The sequence below is a fragment of the Coffea eugenioides genome, chromosome 11, assembly GCF_003713205.1.
Source record: "Coffea eugenioides isolate CCC68of chromosome 11, Ceug_1.0, whole genome shotgun sequence".
Taxonomy (NCBI): Eukaryota; Viridiplantae; Streptophyta; class Magnoliopsida; order Gentianales; family Rubiaceae; genus Coffea; species Coffea eugenioides.
Window position 1 is genome coordinate 48,893,673 of NC_040045.1, and position 21,026 is coordinate 48,914,698.

At 37.3% G+C, this 21,026-nt stretch overlaps 4 protein-coding genes across 6 annotated transcripts; 1 reads left to right on the forward strand and 3 right to left on the reverse strand.

Annotated features, from left to right (window-relative positions):
• Positions 1-61: 61 nt before the first annotated feature.
• Positions 62-1,768, reverse strand: LOC113753283 (uncharacterized protein C9orf85 homolog). Its single transcript, XM_027297397.1, has 7 exons — positions 1,620-1,768; positions 1,403-1,524; positions 1,214-1,266; positions 1,016-1,079; positions 853-895; positions 704-751; positions 62-526 (listed from the first exon to the last, which is right to left on the reverse strand). The coding sequence occupies exons 1-7, from the start codon at positions 1,698-1,700 to the stop codon at positions 362-364; spliced, it is 576 nt and encodes a 191-aa protein (XP_027153198.1). The 5' UTR covers positions 1,701-1,768; the 3' UTR covers positions 62-361.
• Positions 1,769-3,442: 1,674 nt separating this feature from the next.
• Positions 3,443-7,797, reverse strand: LOC113751118 (solute carrier family 25 member 44). 2 transcript variants are annotated; one of them, XM_027294990.1, is made up of 7 exons: positions 7,682-7,797; positions 7,428-7,553; positions 6,458-6,839; positions 5,899-6,095; positions 4,960-5,104; positions 4,314-4,467; positions 3,443-3,777 (listed from the first exon to the last, which is right to left on the reverse strand). In XM_027294990.1, the coding sequence occupies exons 2-7, from the start codon at positions 7,484-7,486 to the stop codon at positions 3,752-3,754; spliced, it is 963 nt and encodes a 320-aa protein (XP_027150791.1). In that variant the 5' UTR covers positions 7,487-7,553; positions 7,682-7,797; the 3' UTR covers positions 3,443-3,751. The 2 variants fall into 2 exon arrangements, with proteins under 2 accessions (XP_027150791.1, XP_027150789.1); XM_027294988.1 differs by having other exon boundaries at positions 7,428-7,797.
• Positions 7,798-12,368: 4,571 nt separating this feature from the next.
• Positions 12,369-16,131, forward strand: LOC113751658 (protein COBRA-like). The gene is made up of 6 exons (XM_027295746.1): positions 12,369-12,772; positions 13,576-13,655; positions 13,913-14,369; positions 14,681-14,840; positions 14,941-15,221; positions 15,431-16,131. Exons 1-6 carry the CDS (start codon positions 12,679-12,681, stop codon positions 15,721-15,723), a joined length of 1,365 nt encoding a protein of 454 aa, XP_027151547.1. The 5' UTR covers positions 12,369-12,678; the 3' UTR covers positions 15,724-16,131.
• A 117-nt stretch (positions 16,132-16,248) lies between these two features.
• Positions 16,249-18,474, reverse strand: LOC113751659 (COBRA-like protein 4). 2 transcript variants are annotated; one of them, XM_027295748.1, is made up of 6 exons: positions 18,247-18,474; positions 18,091-18,170; positions 17,498-17,954; positions 17,242-17,389; positions 16,862-17,139; positions 16,249-16,776 (listed from the first exon to the last, which is right to left on the reverse strand). In XM_027295748.1, exons 1-6 carry the CDS (start codon positions 18,296-18,298, stop codon positions 16,490-16,492), a joined length of 1,302 nt encoding a protein of 433 aa, XP_027151549.1. In that variant the 5' UTR covers positions 18,299-18,474; the 3' UTR covers positions 16,249-16,489. The 2 variants fall into 2 exon arrangements, with proteins under 2 accessions (XP_027151549.1, XP_027151548.1); XM_027295747.1 differs by having other exon boundaries at positions 18,091-18,182.
• Between the last annotated feature and the right edge of the window lie 2,552 nt (positions 18,475-21,026).

Here is a 21,026-nt window from a genome sequence, read left to right on the forward strand (position 1 = left end):
GGGACCGAAGCACATAGTACCAATCAAACAGGACATCCTGGAGGAGGTCTAACCCAATCCATATATGCAAGATCAGATTGGAATGCAAACAACACTATAATTTCACGTCTTTAAACAGTTTTCCAACATCACACGACGGAATAGACAAACTCTCACTTAAGAAAAGAGGAAAATATTCAATCATATAAGCACAAGACATGGAAAATGCGAAGGCTCATCTAAATCACCAAAGCTGCCAATGCCAAGGAAATAATCCAGAAGTCTTTTTTTTTTAATTTTGGGTAGAAGTAATCACAAGTCATTACTCAATATCAAAAGGTGCTGCGTAACTTTAAGTTGCCCTCAAAATCCATGGTAAACCTCAACTGAAGATTAAACCCCCATCCTCATCATCATCATTATCATGATCCTCATCCCGGCTAAACTCCGAACATTCCTCAAGTGATGAAGCATTGAAGAGTTCACCAGCTTTGCTATCATTGTTAGTTGGCATTTTTACTGAACTATGGGGTTTCCCTTTATTCATCTGTTTCGCATTGAATCACAATAACCACAACAAATTAGCACAGCAGTTACATCAATGTCCTGAAACTAAAAACAATTAGCATTATGCAGCAGACTTGCAAATTAATGGACAATCTGAATCAACTAATTCAATGACAAGTCGGACTGCATGGAATCCAGATTTTGTGCATTATCTTACCGTCCGTAGGAGAGTTCTCCTCTCTCTCTCCCTAGCATTCTTGATCGCCTATCACCAAATAAAAAGATAATTAGCTTCTAAAGGAACAAAATCCCAAGTCCAAACCTCCAGCATTACGGAGGGAAAAATTCTCTGCTCAGTAAACAAACCTCCTCTAGTGTCTTCTGCTCAGTCTCCTTTTCTGAAAGGTCTCTGCAATGTACAGAAAATCATAAGTTCCTGAAAAAGCCTGTAATTGCTTTCCTCAAACACATAGTCACATAAGCTTATACACAATCCTTTGGGTGTAACATCTGACATGTATCTTTTTACCTCCCAACTATATGCCCAACCCGACATGAGCACTTTGCGCATACTTTATTCTCCTTAGCACAAGCTGGTAATATTACAAAGCATTTCAGCCAAGCAATTAAGAATCAAATATTACTCAACGCACTACGACAAATATTTAAACGAATCAGTAGAAATGCGAACAAAGAATTTTGAACCAAACAGAAAGGTTTAACTAACCAGTACAGAGATTATGGTAAGCTTGTCGAACAGCCCGCTTGGAACATTTCTGACTGAATCCCAAAGAATAAGACTATAAGTAAATAAATCCCGTAGCCAAAATTGAGTTGCGCATCAATAATTCAATACCAATCTTTTAGTACTACATAAATTTAAATAAAAGAGAAAAGAGACCAGGTAAGTAAGTACCATTTAGCGGGCTCAATGAGGGGTTTGTATTTGCCGTACTTGCGCTTCCATTCAATCTGTTCTTTACATCTCTGGCATACTCCGGTTACCTCTGAATATGGCCGGAACTTCCCTCCTAATTCCTGCCATCATTAATCATAGCAATACTATTACTTTTTTTCTTTTCCCAAACGAAAATAAAGAGGGGAAAACTTGCAAAGAAGGCGGTGAAGATTACGGTTTCGTTGATTTTAACACCAGCCTTGGGCTTCCAGGCAAATTGATTTTGGTGCCTTGGGGGACCTTTCCTGCTGCTCATGTTTTGTCTCACCTCTCTCGCCGCCGACCAAAGTTTCTTGGTTCCCCGGTCAAAAACCTATTGAGCGGTTGTGATTCAGTAATTTTGTTTAACTACAATAAACCCCCTGTCATAACAACCTGATTTCACTTTGCCCCCTAACTTTACTTTATTGCAATCTATCCATCTTTAAGACAAGAATACCCCTTCCAACATTTGATGGCAAGTGCGATTTTTTTTATTTTTTTTATTTTTTTTGTACTAGCAATGATAACAATTTGTATAAACTATTCTAACCTAATCTAAGGGGAGAGGGAAGCTAGTATGTTTGGATTGTGAATTATTAGAGATATTTTTACTGTAGCACTTTTTGTGATGTGATGTATGTGAGATAAAAAGGTAATTGGGAAGGTAAAAATGTGTATTGAAAATTGTAATGATGATGTAAGTAAATAAATTTGGGGAAATAAAGCCCAATCCAAACAAACCTTAATAGGAGGATTTATACAAACCTATTCTAACCTAATCTAAGAGAAGAGGGAGGGGAAAGTCACAAATACCTCCACCAATAGGCATGATCGAACCCTAGATCTCCCACCTCCATTAAAATTAAAAGACGTCTTGGTGACCGCCAGCCTAAGAGACTGTGGATGGGGGTTAATTCCACTTTGTCCCCCCAAACTTTGGACGATTACCCACTTCAGTCCTTAAACTTCAAAATGGGACACTTAAGTCCCTAAACTTATAAAATGGGACACTTAAATCCCTAAACCCTTATAAAATGGGACACTTCGACCACCAACAGCATTCAGGATTGTTAACAATTTTTCTTAAGTGAGAGGTATTTATAAGTTTAGGGACTTAAGTGTCCCATTTTGAAGTTTAGGAACTGAAGTGGGTAATCGTCCAAAGTTTGGGGGGACAAAGTGGTATTAACCCGTTGGATGGCAAGTGTGAATTGGACCTTTTAATTTGCAATTCAAGTCTTAAACCTTTATAAAAATGCATATTTTTCTTGTCTCTTTATATATATATATATATATATATATAAGTGAAAAATCTCAAACTCCAAACCTCTCTATTACCCTCTCACCCCATTTCCCCATTTCCCCATTTCCCTACCACCCAACTCAAGGTACCATTGCACGATGCATCTGCATTCTTTATGGAGGAAGCAACCGAATTTCTCGCCACGTCTGCCTTAAGGAAGAGGAACAAAATGAGGAAAAGAAGACTAGTATTCGCCTTGAAGCTGAAGCTCATGATTTCCCAAAAAGGAAAAAGAAACTTTTTTGAGCGATACAAAACAATACTAATAATTTCAGGTTGTTCGAAAGCTAATACGGATAATGCGCGTCCTCTATGCTTCCATAACGCCTATGCATTGATGCGTCTGTAACTAATAGCTCCAGATTTAGCATTACATTCGAGAAATTCAAATCTTCTTTACGTCATAAACTGGGGATCTTTGTCTGCATCTTAAGAATGGCTTTGAAGTGTCACTGCTGTTACACTGAAAGTTGTTCAGAAGAGCGCACGATAAACCTTGTCTGGTGTCTTTGCATCCCCAGTGGTACTACCGCAGACCCAAACGGTAAATGGGCAACACCGATAGTCATACCCAATAATCAGGTGCTTGAGCAAACCAAAACTGCTTGCTTAACGACTGGACTTCTCTCTGGCGATTGATTGCTCAGGGGATAGTATTTAGGTTGACAGCTTAGAAGCAACTGACAACTGACAATCAACCCCGACCCAAGATATCATGAAACAAAATTCTTTCATTTAAGCTAGTGATTTTTATAAGTACATCCAGTACAGGAGTATACAAATTCATCAAAAGAATTATATGATCACATCGTCAAAGTTATTTGAAAAAATTGGCAACCGTGCACTTTCAGTTTTAAGGTTGCCAGGTCTGTTGCAGGTAATACACGCTTCCACCTTCCCTTGCATTGTCCCTTCCCAGAGTAAGCATTCCTCCAATTTTGTATCTAAATCTCATCAAATTTAACAAAGATCTATAATCTACTAGGAAAAACGCAACTGTTATGGAATCCTGCTTGATAAAGTCATTCTTCTTTTGCACACAACCTCTCTGTCAAAGAAAACACAATGACTAATCAACAGATTGACCACGAGAAAAATGACTCTAAATCTGATTGCTGTGTCTGATAAGAAAATATTAATAAGAAGGAACGTGTGAACTAAATACTCTATACAAAAGTGGCCCGACAAATATATTACTCCTTAAACTGCAATCAACATGAAAAATATCAAGAATGCAACAATATAGTAGGGAATGAAAGCATAAACGCATGACAAGGAAATCCTGTGCCAAGATCATTAAAGGACATTATTCAAGCAGACTAAGAACCAAGGCAGTTGTGTAAAAAGGCAAAGACCGTACAGTTTAAGGCACTAAATTATAGTAGTTTCTCGCAACACAAACCAAAGCTAACAAGAAAACATTGTGTTGTGGCCTTAGAATCAATCTTCATCTCTTTCATTTTTACTTTTTATGGTTTCATGAAAAATCAATAAGCACATAATTTCTAAAACAAGATGGAAAATGATGCTAAAAAAGCGGGATTTTGATGACATAATATGACTGGAAAACTCAAAGAGTCATACTCAAATATTCGTAGGCTAGTATCATTGAAGTTCCCCATGCTGACATGCTGAAAAACCTTGGACCGAGTCCTCTATAAAATCCTGTCCATCCATCTTCTGAGATCAATGTTTTGACTATTTGCCTGGTTGTGGGTCTCTTCGCATGCCCCATAACCTGTAGAACATGAAAGACTAGTTGCATAAAATCATCAACATCAAGAGCCTCATAGCAGAACATAGAACATCTAATTCAAAATCCAACATGTATTACTTTAAAGACAGTTAAATCATTCTAACTTCAAAAGAAAGAAGTTTGGGACTTCAAGCTACAGTCTTCACCATCTAAGGGCATCCGTTCTACTCCTGTTGCTATTAATATCACTTCATTTGGGAAGCTGTGAACAAAATTTGCAGAAACTAGTTCCAAAGTCTAGGGCCAAGTCACTCACTTCAAAGATTTGAGTTGTTTGCAACAGGATACTTGGAAAAGTCATGACTATAACATGAACAGAACTAGGTGAAGGACAATGTAAAAACAAGATTACCGCCACCAGACAAAACAAGATAGTCTAAGCATGCTGACGCAGCCATCTATGTGGGCAATGAATGGTAAATTGTGTTCTTGTAATCTAGATCAGAATTTAGAATTACTAGAACATATGCATGCCTGTAATCGAGTCTTGATAGTGTCCAATGGCGTTGTGATGCATGATGCAGTAGCACCAGCAAAGATCCCTCCAGCAGCTTGGACCATCACTATAGTCCCCTGACTAGGAGCTTGTCCCGCATGCTCGCTGCCTTGACCTAGAAGCCTGCCAGAAACATCAGAATGATGCCATGCCAATCAAGATATAGAAAAGTTCAATTAGTATTCCCTCCATCCCATTGTCATGTTTTTCTATTTGGTCTGTCCCAAAATTTGTGTCACTTTCTAAATTTGGCAAAAAGTATTTTATGCAGTTTACAAGTCTACCCCTTCATTTACTTGCTTGGGCGGCCCACCATTTTGTCATCAGCAAAAAGCCAGTCAAATGCATGGAAAGGTAAATATGTCATACAAACTAATAAATGCACAAGAGTGTGCAACACACTCGAGCTATGTCATGGGTTTTGGTCAACTAAAACTATTCTTTGGCCCCACAATCTACTATTTAGCGATTTGAGTAAGAATCTGAATTAGTATGTTCCAGCCCCACCACTCTTGCCAAGTTGCTTTACTAAGGGTAATCATGTCAAACGAACCCAAACTTTTCACCAACTCACAATGCTGAAAAAAAAGTACACTTCCCAAAATGTGACATAAAATTTGGGACAGAGGGAGTATTTAATTTAGGCAGCATTTAAGCGTGCACTTTATGGATAGGATGCAAATGTTTACTTCTAATGTACAGCATCACAACCATGTCCAGAATCACAAGATATAGTTAGTAAGTCACTGATGCAATTGCAAATTATATAATTGTTAACACGCATGCAGTTGGACTGGCAGAAGCAGAAACGTAAAATATTACAAATATTCAATAGTTAATTTTCCTTTCAACATGAGAGTCCATTTATAATCCTGTCCCACATATATTAGCAAGAAAACTGAAATAGCAAATCTCACCTCCAGATAAACCGTTGGCTTGAACCATAGCTTGCCCACCAAACAGCACTAGATGGGGAATAAGTCATAATAGATAGACCAAATCCTCTGTACAATCCACGAATTCCATCTGTTTTGAGAACTTGACGCACAACATCCAGGCCACCATTATAGCTTGCATGGCCTGAATATCCTTGCACCATCAGCTTTTGGCTAACCTTTTCAAAATCAGTTTCAAGCACTTAAACTCCCAAATTGACCACACAGCTTGGAACATTTATGCTGGAGTGAAAATTTATTGGAGAATACGTTTGTTGAAATTGGTTGAGCATGTAAGTTCTACTTGATAATAGAATAAACCAAACATGGAAAGTACGAATACTCCAGGAGGAAAACAAAAGACATGGAAAAATTAGATTTTGAATGGTAATTGTATACTCAAAAAGCAATCACCGAAAAAATGATTTTGTTAGCAAGACTATGAGATATCAAACCAAATTATAATATGGTAAATTTCCTCCCAGCCCCAAAATCTTACTCCCTTAGAATATTTGAAGATAGAGAGATGGCAACCGCATACCACATCAATTGGGACAAATACAGCTTGTGAACAGAGAGATGCAGACATTCCAGCAATTCCATTCGCAATAGCAGCCTGTGTAGGCTCTGAGAATTTGAATGGTTCAACCATTTTGTAAGCAGCCACCTTCGTTGTCTCTAATGCAGTGAGGAATATAATCCTAGCAGGAATTGCTCCAGTGATGACCGTACCAAAACCTCTGTACAATCCAGGAATCCCATCTGTTCTTAATATTCCTTTTATGACAGAAAATGCATCCTTCTCTACAGCTTCTTTTGTAGCAACCTGCAGCCTAGTCTTCACAACTGATATAGGATATAGTCCAACCGTAAGACCCGTAAATATTCCAGCTCCAACAACATAGAATTTGCTTTTGTCAAGCCTACAAGAAAGATTCAAAGAAACATAACACCACTGATTCTAGTATTTCTTTAACAGCGTCTATCAAGGTAATGCACGGCAAAGGAAATAAGTGATAATATTACTCAAAACAAATGTCAACTGTTAACAGAAACAAAACCACTTCATTCAACTAATTATACAACCTACTCACCATTGTCCCTTCGTATAATTGCCTACAGAAAGCCAATAACCTGGCCATGCCCTAGAAATAGTCTCATATTTTTATGGGTAGGTATAGTCAGTTTCAGCTTCTACAATAAAACCAGGCAATAAGAAGTAATAAATACCCCACATTAAACCATCATAATAAGGAAAGAAATCCATCTACAATCGTCTCGCATTTGTGTAATCAAATCATAATTCAGCTTTAACAACAAATTGAGACACAAGTTTAATACACTTTAAGACATTAATGCTCCAAATCGTAAGTCGTGATCGGCAAACTTCAATGCAATCACAAAGAAACAATAAAGGGGAAATAAAATTAATGAACAAAAGAACACAGTTAATTCGTAGCACCATAATTAGTCGGTAATAAGAATGAACAGGCGGATCAAGTAAACCTTACTTGTCCCAATTAATCTCCGCTTGACCTAACGAACCTCGATGAGCCTCAGCAGCGTCCATCTGGAAATCCGTCAACCAGGCAATACCAAATCCTAGAGGCCAAACTCGGAATGAATACTATTTCTTTCTGGCTTTTTTTGGGGGGGCACAAAAAAAAATTGATTAAGTTTAAGATATCTTCGAATTAGGATTCTTCGTTTAATGAATCAAACAAGGAAAAGAAAAGAAATGAAAGATGGTTCCTCTGCTGCTGACCAGTCATTTAAATGCTACAAATTTCATGTGAAAAGATGAATGCCGTTTGTGCGTTTGTTTGACAGTTAGATTTTGGGCAACGCTGCAACCCTCATTGGCGGGCGGCGGCTGGAGCATCTGCCGTGCTAAATTACCCAATAAGACTCTCCTAGCCTAATTATGGAAGGCTAAAGCACAAAAGTCATGCAAGGGTGTTTCTGTCTTTTTGGGGGAGACCGGTGTATCTGCCGCTGTTGAGTCTGCGGCTAAAATTTTGTACTACTTTAATCGTACGTCTTTTCTTTTCCGTTTCCTTTTTATTTCTGGGATAATTTCAGAAACCTCCCTCGAGGTTTCAAACAATTTCACTCGACTCCCTTTAGGTTTAAGAAATTATATTTACCTCCCTTGGCATCAGAAAGTACCTAAAATGGCCTACACTTGGTAGACAATTCTCAATTTAAAACAATAGATTTACAAAATCCAAAAAAAATTTCTATTTTTCTATCTCGTCTATTTTTGCTCCTTTTTTTCTAGTTAATATACTATTATACCATTTTTTATTACCTTCAATTTTATGGATATTAGCAAATTGAAATTGGAATATTGACAAAGGGAGCAGATTATGTGTCAAATTAGAAGGAAATGAAGAGACTCACAGTAACAGGGAAATAAATAATAAAATTAATTATTGAAATAAGAAAAAGAACCATAGATATGGAATTTGTCATATTTTGCTTGTTGTCAAGAAATTTTTTTGTAAAATATCAATAATTGCACGAGGATTTGTTGTTATAATTTTATTGTGGAGGTATAATTTATTCTCTACTTTTGAAATGTTAATATTTTTAAGGTAATAAGAGAGTTGTAATGGTGGTTTTAGATTAAATGAACTTGTATTGAAAAGGTATTTGGGTATTGAGATTTAATTTTGGGATATAAAATTGGTTGTCAATGGTATGTGGTGTGTGTGTGTGTGTATTTTTTGTATTTTTTTTTTTTTGCATAGCAAGCATCGATATTGGCTCTATTTGGATTGTAAATTATTTGAGATATTTTTACTGTAGCACTTTTTGTGATGTGATGTATGTGAGATAAAAAGGTAATTGGGAAGATAAAAAGATGTGTTGGAAATTGTAATGATGATGTAAGTAAATAAATTTTGGCAAATAATACTCAATCCAAACAAACCCATTGTATATGCAATTTGAGACTTTTGAACAGCTATTTAGATTTGGAGCTTATGATTGGATGGTTATTAAGGATTAGGCTTGTCGATTTATGCAAAGTGTGGAAGAAAATGATTTAATATACTATGTTTTTCTTTCTTAATTTTGTAGAAAAGAGCAATTTAAGATATTTGAGAGAAAATCTAGTTTGTCAAACGAACATTGTTATAGAAATAGTAAAAATAGGGGAGGTATATGTAATTTTAAAAACTTGAAGAGAGCTTTCTGCAATTATTAAAAACTTTAATGGAGGTTTGTGAAATTATCCCTTTTTAAAAAAAAAAAAAGAAAAAGAAAAAGAAGAACTCAGTCCATTTTCAAGATTATGTAGTCATTTTCTGGGTGCTTTTACAAAAGATTTGTAAGGACATTTTTTTCTTTGATAATTTACTTATGGAGATATTAAGATGGTTCAAATTTGGTTTTTAGAAATTTGTAGAAACATGTTTAATAATATATTTATGAAAAAACTCCAGCACAAACGAGGAAAAGGAGAGAGAGTTATCATCGGTCTCTTGTGAGAACTTTTTACTTCTTTGACGATGTTGCGGCCATATAATTACTTCTATATATTATCAAATGAGTGCGTGTTAGTGGAAGCCCAATTTTATTAATTACAAGGCGTGCTTAAGGGCATGCAAAACTGCCAACCATAAGAAATTCTTTTTTATGATACCAACCTTAAATATTCAATACCAAGTCGGTTAGCTAATTAAGCTTTGTTTGATTTCTTAAATTTCACAGTATAGGGCTGTTAGAGATTCGAACTCTTGGTCAACGATTCGACTCGAGTAGCTGGTTTGTTAATTCAAGTTGAGCACTTGCCTCAGAGAAGAAGAAGGCTCGAATGCTCGACCAATTTATTTGAGCAATTATATTTTTTAATTAAAAATAATGTATATGTGAAATTACACTTATACGTATGGAAGTAGTGAAATTTACTATTAAAAATTGAGTTTGAATTCAAGTAATTCTAACTTGACACAACTTGCAAGAACCCCCGAAGTCATTTGAGTTGAGGTCGAGGCCATGTACTACTTGTTCGAATCGAATTTGAACTTAAGAGTTTTTACTCAATCAAACTCGAATAACATTGACAATAATTGAGCTCGACTTAACTAGAATATATTCCTATTTCATACCAAATAAGGAGAACAAATAGAGAAACATATCATTATTAACGTATGTAGTCATATTGAGTAACACATAATCCATTTTGACATATAAATTAAAAAATTGAACGATAACATCACTTGAGGAGGCCAACTAGTAGCAAACGCTTTAAATCATATTTCACTTAGTATATGATGATTTTTCATAAAAATATAATGAACAATTTGTAAAAATCCTTACGCGTGATTTGGGCGTAGCCTAATTCGTGCAGTGGCTCGGATGGAAGCCACTCACACCTTTTTTTTTTTTTTTTAAACCAATACATGCCACCGAGAGCCAGTCATAATCCACGACTGAGTTGCAACTCTCAATCCGTCACCATCTTTTGATTTTGGTTTTCAAACTAGTAGTGCCAACTGCCAAGTAGTAACGTTTAGGGGGGGGGGGGGGTGATTAGTGGATTATAGGTGTGGAGATTTAGCTTTTGTTTATCCGGGAGGAACACGTGCACGTGATATCAATTGAGCTGGCTTCGCACTGTCTTCCAACGCGGATTAAAAAGCAAACCCGTCAAAGTAAAGCTAAGCCCCACAGTATCCTGTTAACTTCACTGTAGAAAGTAGGACGGATAAATTCACCTAAAAATCTAAAATGTACTACTTATTATTAGGATTAATCTATCTTATATTATTGATCAGCGTTGATGAATGATAACTATATAAAATTTAAATTTAAAATTTAATTTTTGCACATGTGTCATAAATCTAATCGTGATAATTTATGCATCGTCAATTTATATAAGATTTACTTTTATTATTATATGTAATTTTACTTTTGAGTAGGGATATCAACTCTCTCGCTCTCTTTTTTTTTTCTTTTTTCCCCTTTTCTCTTTGGTGGCAAAAGGAGATGCTACCAAAATAAACATTCGATGAACTTCTTGGGTTATTATTATTATATTAATTAAAGACAAAAAAAGTTAAGTGGGCAATTTTTCGTAGGACATGAACGTCCAGATTGACAAAGGGAATGGGACGAAAGCCGTCGATTAATAGTTTAGCGGCATTTCACTGTCGTCCTGTTAATTTATTTGTTTCGGTAAGGTGGAAAAAAGGGGTACCGCGGGGCCCCCACCCCGACTTGGTCATATTATTTGCCCCTTTCGAAACTTCTTTGTTTAGTAGTAGTATAATATTAAAGCCACCACCGACACTAGAAATGCTAAATGCGTTTAATTTGTTAATCATTAAAGGGCCTAAGTCTCCCAATCATCCATCTTATTAAAAAATAAAAAAGAAAATTACTACACTTGTTACGGAGTTCCATGCTTTCATTTTATTTCAACAAGGCAAATACTAATCTTTGTGCAGTTAACTAAAAACATATAATTAGTATACGAATTTTTTCTTTTGATTAGTCAAAAAACTTTATATATAGAGAGAGGGAGAAGAAGAATGATGAAAGTTGAAGGTAATAATACATGAGGGTTGATATGAAAAAATAATAGTCAGTGGTTGATCTGAACAAACTACCCGCTGATTGTGGAGTTTTTTTTTGTTTTTGTTTTTTGGAACCGAATTAGGACACATTTATCCTTCCAATTAAAGGTAAATTAAGATACATTCCGTGTTTAATTCTCCTTAGAGAAAATTTGTTTTTTCTTTTTTTTTTTTTAAAAAAAGAAACTCTTTTGTCCCAGTGTCGGCGGCGTCGGCAAGTGGGTACTAGCACCACTGCCTGTGAAATTCAATACCCTTGATTGCAACGTAGTATCTTCCCAGTCTGACCAGATGAAGTATTGGCTGATGTTTTAACAATGGGAAGGGGAAAAAAATTGAAGAAGAGAGATTTAAACATTATTGTATTTGAATTAAGGGTACCATCACTGGCTACAAACAATGTTTGTTTTAAAAATAAAAAAGAAATAAAAAAGAAAAGAAAAATCCAACATGATTTAGGAAAGAGGCACCAAAAAAAAAAAAAACTCTCCCCATCCATGATACTGTATGTGGGGCTCGTTTTACCTTTTCAATGTCCTGACTAGTTGGGTAACGTCTTCAGCTAATTTGATGTACTATTTTTTTTTTTTCTTAGGTGGTATTATCAAGTACAATTTTTTTCCGGTAACAATGATAATAATTGTATAATCTATTTTATCCTAGTATACAGGGGAGGGGAGTTTAAAAAGACTTGTGTTAAGGATTAATAAATGTATAGATTTGACTAAATTAAAGAAATACTTTAGAATCATCCCTAAATTTTATTTTTGTTGCAGGTGGGATTCTTTGATTCTTTGGTTTAATTGCTTAGCTTTCCTTTCTCTGCTTGCAGTTTATGATTGGTTACTGAAAGGAAAGAATTATAAGCCTACAGACCATTATGAAAGTGACATAACTAAATACTATTCAATTTGTCATAATCACTGGAACTATTACGAAAGAATTCTATTACCAGCAGTGGTTAAAGAAAGACTTGCTCAACAAAGTCTAAAGCTCCATGTGAGTGAGTTGAGGGAGGGAGGGAGCTTAGGCATAGCCAGGTAGTGTTAGTGCAGAGACAGCTCACCACCGCGTTCTCTCTCGCTTACTCTTTTCCCTTTGCTTCTCGACCAACATTCACTTCGGTACCAGATCCTGAGCGGTGGCCAAACAAGAAAGCTTGCTGCTGAAAACAAACATGGATTCTTCCTGCTTTAGATCTCTATCCAAATTTACAGCATGTGCCATTGTGGTGCTACTTTCCCTTTCTTGCTTCAGCTTTACCACGACAGGTGCGTCCATTTCTTCCTTATCTCGTGTAATGATTCTAAATTCGGGAATTTTCTGTTGCTTCTTGATTTTGATGAATGGGATTTTGACAATTTTGCAAAGATGATTTTACTGGTGTGTCACAATTATGTGACGGATATAGCAACTTGGTTAATTGGTCGAAGAATGGGAGAATGCAAATGAATTAATCATCAAGCTCAGATCTTTTTGTCTTTCCATGCAACTCTTTGCTCTCTTTTTAATGGGTTTTTGGGAAACAGGATTTCTATATTCAGCTTGTTTGCTAGAGCCTTGGTTTGAATACAAGATGCTCTCTGTTTTGTGATTGTCTTGCGGAAATGACAAGAAGAAGCACTGGCTTTATATCTTCATGAGCTAGCCTGGAATTTCTTGTTCAAGTTTGATAGCTGATTGTTTGAGATCCCAATTCTCAATTTCCATACTTGGTTGATGTCACATGAAGGGGAGATTTTGGGGTACAAAAAATCGAGCCTTTACTAAACGATTTAATTTTGCACCTTAGTCCATGGAGTTGTTCCAGAATCAAGTAATACTAATTTAAATTATCTGCCAATTCTAGCATTTAGTTGGAGTGACGAACTATGTGTGGCACGATGTGATAGCAGGTGGCTCTAATTAACTCTTTGATGTGCTACGTTGTTTCTTCTTATATTTGCTAATAAGTTGTGACATCTAGAGATGTTTAAAAACTTAAGTAGGAGTTTAGTCTTCTAAAATGGTATGTGAACCAAGAAGATTGATGTTGATCTAAATCTTTTCTCCGCCTTCCCTGCCTCTCTTCCAGAAGCTTATGATGCACTTGATCCAAACGGGAACATCACGATCAAATGGGACGTTATAACTTGGACGCCAGATGGCTATGTGGTATGTACTCTCTTTTGTGTACAGACGGGCACTAACACATTCATGTGCACAGATGAGCACTACACCTGCATGTATTGTTTATGACTTGACTTGAGAGCGCAAGAGATCTTAATTTGGACCCATTCTTGATGTATAGGGATTATATGGCCCAACTGCAGTATTACACTCTAATGACACCATGTTTTAGCAACTTTAGTTGTAATGTTGTACTTGTAACTTTTGCTGCAATAACTGATTTAATAAAATGAATTTGCCAGGCTGTCGTCACAATGTTCAACTTCCAGCAATATCGGCACATTCAGGCACCAGGTTGGACTTTGGGATGGACATGGGCAAAGAAAGAAGTCATATGGAGTATGGTGGGAGCCCAAACTACAGAGCAAGGTGATTGTTCAAGATTCAAAGGGAACACACCACATTGCTGTAAGAAAGACCCAACGGTAGTTGACTTGCTTCCTGGAACGCCTTACAACCAACAAATAGCAAATTGCTGCAAGGGAGGTGTGATTAACTCATGGGTTCAAGATCCAGCAACTGCTGTTAGTGCTTTCCAAATTAGTGTTGGTTCTTCAGGAACAACCAACAAGACAGTTAGGATGCCTAAAAACTTCACTTTAAAAGCACCTGGACCTGGATATACTTGTGGACCTGCTAAAGTTGGTAAACCTACGAAATTTTCCACCGCAGATGGAAGGAGGACAACACAGGCAATGAGTAAGTCAGCAGCCTTTTTGTTATTTGCTTTTAATGCGCTTGTTTATGTACCTTGGTATTCTTGAGGCACCAGCACAATAGCCAAATTCATCATGCACTCGTTTCTGTAGAAAGCATTTTAGAATTTAGAGATGTTGTTGAAGATTTGAAAATGGTTGATTGCATTATGGTGGCATTGTGGAGACTGATGGAAAAGTGCATCAATTCCCAGTCATGCTTGCAATTAAAAGTATCTTCATTGTGTGACTGAAGGTAAATTTGTATTTTAGCCTCTAAAAGATCTGGTTGTAAGTCATTCTCTTGTTATGCAGTGACATGGAACGTTACGTGTACATACTCTCAGTTCTTGGCTCAGAAAACTCCGAGTTGCTGTGTTTCACTCTCATCGTTTTATAATGATACCATTGTACCATGCCCAACTTGCACGTGTGGCTGCCAAAATAATGGTTCTCATCCAGGGAGTTGTGTAGAGTAAGTTCCTTTAAGCATTATGCTTCTTCTCCTTTTCATTTTTAGTTTCTGTAAAAGTCTCTGATATAAATTTTTTTTTTGTTTGCCTTTGCTCCTGCAGCGCTGATGCGCCACATCTAGCTTCAGTTGTTTCAGACCATGGGAAGAGCAACAACTTAGCGCCTCTTATCCAATGCACGAGTCATATGTGCCCAATTCGCATCCACTGGCATGTGAAAGTCAACTACAAGGAATATTGGCGGGTTAAGGTCACAATAACAAACTTCAATTACAGAATGAATTACTCACAGTGGAATTTAGTCGTCCAACACCCCAACTTTGATAACCTGACTCAGATATTCAGCTTCAACTTCAAGCCATTAACTCCTTATCAAGCTATAAGTAAGTCCTATGGTACCTATGAAAGCTATCTTGGGTCTTACGTTACTTGTCCTTTTGGGTTTCCTCTGTTTTCATTTTTTTTGTTGGGGTTTGGGGGAAGCAATAACCATTACGGCCTATATATTGATAATCTGGAGGTTTTTCTATACGTCAAGTATTGGGAGTCCAAGTCAACTTGATAAACCTAACATTCTTCTTTCCTTCGATAGATGATACCGCCATGCTTTTTGGAATTAAGTTCTACAATGATTTCCTCATGGAAGCTGGTCCTTATGGAAATGTTCAGTCAGAACTTCTATTCCGGAAGGATAAATCAACTTTCACATTTGACAAGGGTTGGGCTTTTCCTCGAAGAATCTATTTCAATGGAGATAACTGTGTAATGCCGCCTCCTGATTCTTATCCGTATTTACCCAATGGCAGTTCTCGACGAGATATCTCCATTGTTGTGCTAGTGACCACTCTTTTGTCATCTATTGCATTCTTCTTTTCTTGTCTTTAAGAATGCTGCATTTCTAGCAGTAGCTTAAGCAGCAGTGTCAAGCCTACAGCTGAGGGAGCCAATTGAAGAGTCGACACCGTATCAAAGATGTCTAGGAATGCATAGCTTCCAAGTGCATAAATTTGGAAAAAACCATCGGTTTCATCTTCTTCTTACAGCAAAGATTGGAGAACACATTGCCAACCTCCTGTTTGTGACAGTTCGTGCCATGCCATGGTTGTTGTACCACATTGTGTTGTTTATAGTTTTTTAGTTCTTAGTGTTAATAAATACCACTCAAGAACATAAATAGCTGATAGCAAAGATGATTTTGACTTGTATTTTTCAACGTTCTACTCTTGTTTTCTTAACATTGTCTACATAATAGAGCCATTCAGAAGATAATGCACGCTTGTAGTAGTACCTTTATCTTTTCTTTTCTTTTTTTACATATTGACTTTTCTAAGGGTTACTTGATGCAGCGTTGAGCAGTAGATCTCATAAAATTATTTTACCCAAAAACAAAAAAGAAAAGTAGATCTCATAAAGTAACGAATGATATGTTGTCATGGACCATGGTGCATAAATACAGTGTGTTGGGTGTATATCTTTTGTATTACAACCTCTTAGTAGTTGACTGAGCATATGCATCTTTAAGATTAAGTGCCATTTTCTCCTTAGCAAAGTACTCAATAAATGTGTACCTGGGCTTCCAACTTTTCTGCGGCCGTGTCTCTCTGCTTCAAAACTTAACAGTAATGTTCAAATAATCAAAACTAGGATATGATTACCATATCCATACAATTAAAAGTGTAAGAACTGAACATATCCATGTTGAGAAACGAACTGGGTTTTGATTTGCAGAATTTGGTAAGAATGGATAGGCTTCTGGCGGAGGCATCATACACTCATCACCATTGAAGTATACTTTCCGGGGAAATGCCCATCCTTGCTTGAGCGTAAAAGTGTCCTTGTCCTTTCGAAGAAGTACCTCAGATTGGACATTTCCAAATTGTCCTGCTTCCATTAGCAGATCGTTGTAGAATTTCATGCCATAAAACATCCCTGTATCATCTGCATTTCACATTACATTCATTTCAGCTCGACATCTTCTAGCACTCTTTCCCTTTTTGCAAGACAAAGGATGCATGTCACTTACTGATGGCTCTGTAGGGTTCGAGTGGCTTGTAATCAAAGCTAAAAACTTCAGTCACGTTGTTGAGATTGGGATGCTGAACGACGAGAGTCCATTGCGTGTAGTTCATCCGGTAATTGAAGTTAGTGATTGCTATCTTTGCCCTCCAGTAATCCCTGTAGTTGATCTTCACATGCCAGTGCACCCTTACAGGGCACATGTGGTGCGTGCACTGCAGCAGCGGTGCATTATCTTTTCTCGGAGTGTTTATTCCAACTACGCTAAGAAGCTTGGAGTCGCTCCTGCATCATTAGGCATTTGAGTTGGGATCCTTTACATGATACAGTGAACAGGCAAATGATATATGTTGTTTTGGTACTGCTATTAGATAGATGTGAGCTCACTTGATGCATTTTTTCTTGTTTTCACAACCGCAAGCACAAGATGCGCAAGGAGTGATCGTCTCATTGTAGAAGGACGAGAAGGAAACACAGCAGCTGGGGTGTTTTCGAGCTAAGAACTGGGAATAGGTGCACGTCACGTTCCATGTCACTGCAGAGAGAAAGCAAGCATGCATTGAGGGGGAAATCGATAAGTACTAGTAGAGATGACTTGCAGAGCCAAAAACCATCAAACAGTTGTTAAGGAAGAGGGCCATACTCAGGGCCTGAGTTTTGCGGCGACGATCAGGAGTGAGAAAATTGGTTGGAGGAACCACCTTTGCAGGGCCGCAGGTATAACCTGGTCCTGGACCGAGCAAAGTGAAGTTTTTGGGAAGTTTGACAGTCTTGTTTGAAGTACCCGCTTGGCCAACGCTGACTTGGAAGGCAGAAACGGAAGCCTGTGGATCTTGGCCCCAGGAAGACAAGACTCCACCTTTGCAACAGTTGGTGAATTGTTGGTTGTAAGGAACACCAGGGAGGAGGTCTACAACGGTTGGGGTCTTCTTGCAACAATGTGGGATGTTGGCTTTGAACTTGGAGCAGTCACCTTGTTCAGTGGTTTGCGCACCCACCATACTCCAAATTACTTCTTTCTTAGCCCACGTCCATCCCAGCGTCCAACCAGGACTCATGACGTGCCGGTACATTTGGAAATTGTTCATCGTCACAGCAGCCTTGGCAAAGCATCAAGATTACTCATCAATTCACTCTATATATAACTGCTTAGTCTAAACGATGTATCTTTAAATAATTCTCAGACAGTATCACGCGTAATATCATCATACGACCACGGAAGGGAAGAGGACGCACCACATAGCCATCCGCAGTCCATGACATTACATCCCATTTGATTGTTATGTTCCCATTTGGATCCAAAGGGTCGTACGCAGCTGCAAAAAAACCTGGAACCAACTTAGAAAATGCTCAATAAATACAACTGAGATCGAGAAATCAACTTGTTAATACCTGCACAAGGAAGGAGGAGGAGGAAGCAGCCTGCTAGGACAAGACTGGTCATTTTTCGTCTGAGAAATTTTGATCAGTTTTTTCTCATTCGATATGAGCGTTTTGTAATTTTCTCATTCGATATCAAACTGATGATGGCATGCAATGTAGGTTGAACTGGGGTTATCAAAGAACCAGTTTGTTGGCAACTATCTACCCTGGTGGAGACTGAGATACTAACCAAGGAAAGAGATGTGCAAAGGGAAGTATTTGAAAGCCGGGAGCGCTTTACCAAATACCAACTGGTTGTTGGTTTATCATTGGTGTGTTTCTTACATGTTTTGAATGATGTTGTTAAAGAGTTTCTGCATCTGGAAGCAAAGATTTGGTGGATTTTTGAGAATGAGCAGTACATCGGAACGGCCATGCTTCGGTTAGAGAAGTTGACAGGTACTAGAAAATTACCAGTACCACATCGAAACTTTCTAGACTTTGTAGTTAAAACCTAACCACTGCTCTTCACGTCAATGTGGTTAATCAGGAAAATGAAGGCAAGGCACCAATTCACCAACTTTATATCTGATTCTACCCCCAAAAATAAATCAATAAAAATAAGAAAGTGAAGAGGTCTAGAAAGTAGAAAGTAGGAGTTTTTCATGATGAACCCACGGCACAAGTGTCCTGAGTCAGAACTGGCAAAGCAGGAGTTTGCATCATCAAGTAAAAGGCTAATGGGCCCGGAGCAGAATGTCGGTGTTGGTGTCATTCCAGTAACTAAGAATTCTGATATAAACAGAGACACCGCAACCAACTTGAGAAAAGCTCAACTTCTCTGGGATTTGATTTTTTTTTCCTGTTTGCGTGTTTTGGGGGGGGGGGTTTATAACTTCTTTTTTTTTTTTTTTCTGTCATATGACTACGTGTGGTATCCTGAATCACCAGACTAGTCCACACGTGTCTCACACCAATCTGCCCAAGCCGTGTGGGTTGTTACATCGAAGATTCGATCCTTAGCAGTGGTATTCACCTAACTAGGCTATTACCACCAGACCAAAACTCGGGGGCTGGTTATAACTTTTTTTTTTTTTTTGTCATATGACCACGTGTGGTTATAACTTATAATGACGTCTTGTAAACAGCTACTGTAACTATTCCGTTCCAAATTCAGCTTATTCATCAAATAGTGAACGCTAATTTCCTATATAAATGTCTCAAATCGCAATTATCCTAACAGCTTCTCATGTTAATGAGCCAAATGCATGTAAATTTACAATGTAAAAACTGAATTATAAATTAGTAGATTTTAAGATCGCACGCAAAACTTGGTTTTTTTTTCCTTTTTGAAAAAAAAAAAAAGATTGCATAGTGGTCCGACTTGGATTTTTCCACTTTTCTTGGAATGGTGGCAATGCTCCTGCTTCGCCAAGCAAGAAATTTATCTCGCTTGGGCCGAACGACTCCCTGAAACTCAACGGGGCCAACCATGATTTCCTCACGTTTAGAGTTTCTGTATGCTCGGATAAAGCATACGCTTGACTTTTTCTTTCCCAAGTAAAGAGTAGCACAAAAGAAAATATACAAAATGAAGCTTTATTTATGGCAATAAACTTTTTTAGTTTTCCCAAGAAAAGAAAAACTTAAGAAAAATATTCAAAGTGCATTGGTGCAAAGAGTCGGAAATTGTTGATTCCTCGGGTAGCCATCCCTCCAATACTTGATGCACCATTTGGATTGACGGAAAGGAAGGGAAAGGAAAGGAAATGATACCGATGGCAAAGACAGGAAAGTGGTTTCTATCCATCTTGTTTGAGTTAAGCATGGAAGGAAAAGAAAGGAAATACTAAAATTTTCTTTGAATCAAAGAAGAAAAGAGAGGAAAGTAAAAGATTAAGTGTTAATTTACTAGAAAAGATAGAAAAAATTGGCTTTTTAAAAAAATTTAAATTGTTTCAATTAATTTAATTTTGTTTTTCTCCATTCTCGGCCACTTTTTGGTGGTAAACGTAACTCAATAAAACAACTAGACCTTTTCCCTCTGAATCCTTTCGTTTTCCTCCTCAAAAATCAATCCAAACAACAAAAACCAAATCTCTCTAATTCCTCTCTTTTGTTTTCCTTCCCATTCCCTCGATCCAAACGGTGCCTATGTAGAGCTGTAAACGAACCGAATCGAACCGAGTATCTCATGTTTGAGCTCTGTTCGTTAAGCGATTCGAACAACGTTTGTGTTCGTTCGTTAATTTTCGAACTCCAAACCTGTGTTCGTGTTCGGTTCATTAAGCAAAGTTCGAGTTCGAGTTCGAGTTCGTATTCGACTCGTTTAACATAAACGAGTCGTTCGCGAACATGTTCAAAATGCTCGAATCCAAATTATTTTAAGTCTTAAATATGCCATACAAATCATTAATCATTCTAAAAAACAATTAAAGCAACTAAGTGACTAAATTCTATTATTCATTAATTATATAACTAACATTAACATAAAAACAACAAATAAAACAAAGCAATTTGCCCTCCAAATATAAAAGTCCAGCCATAAAATTAATCCTAAAATTTGTCAAATGATAATTATGTTCATGTTCGCGAATGTTCGTTAAAATCGCGAACATACTCGTGTTCGCGAAAGTTTATTTAGCATGTTCGCAAATATTTGTTAAAACTCGCGAACATACTCGTGTTCGCTTGATTATTAATTGAACAAAAAAATTCGTTCGAATTCGGTTCATTTAAGGTTTTGAACAAGTCTTTTACAAACACGAACGAGTCGAAACGAATCGAGCTACCGAACAGCTCGGTTCATT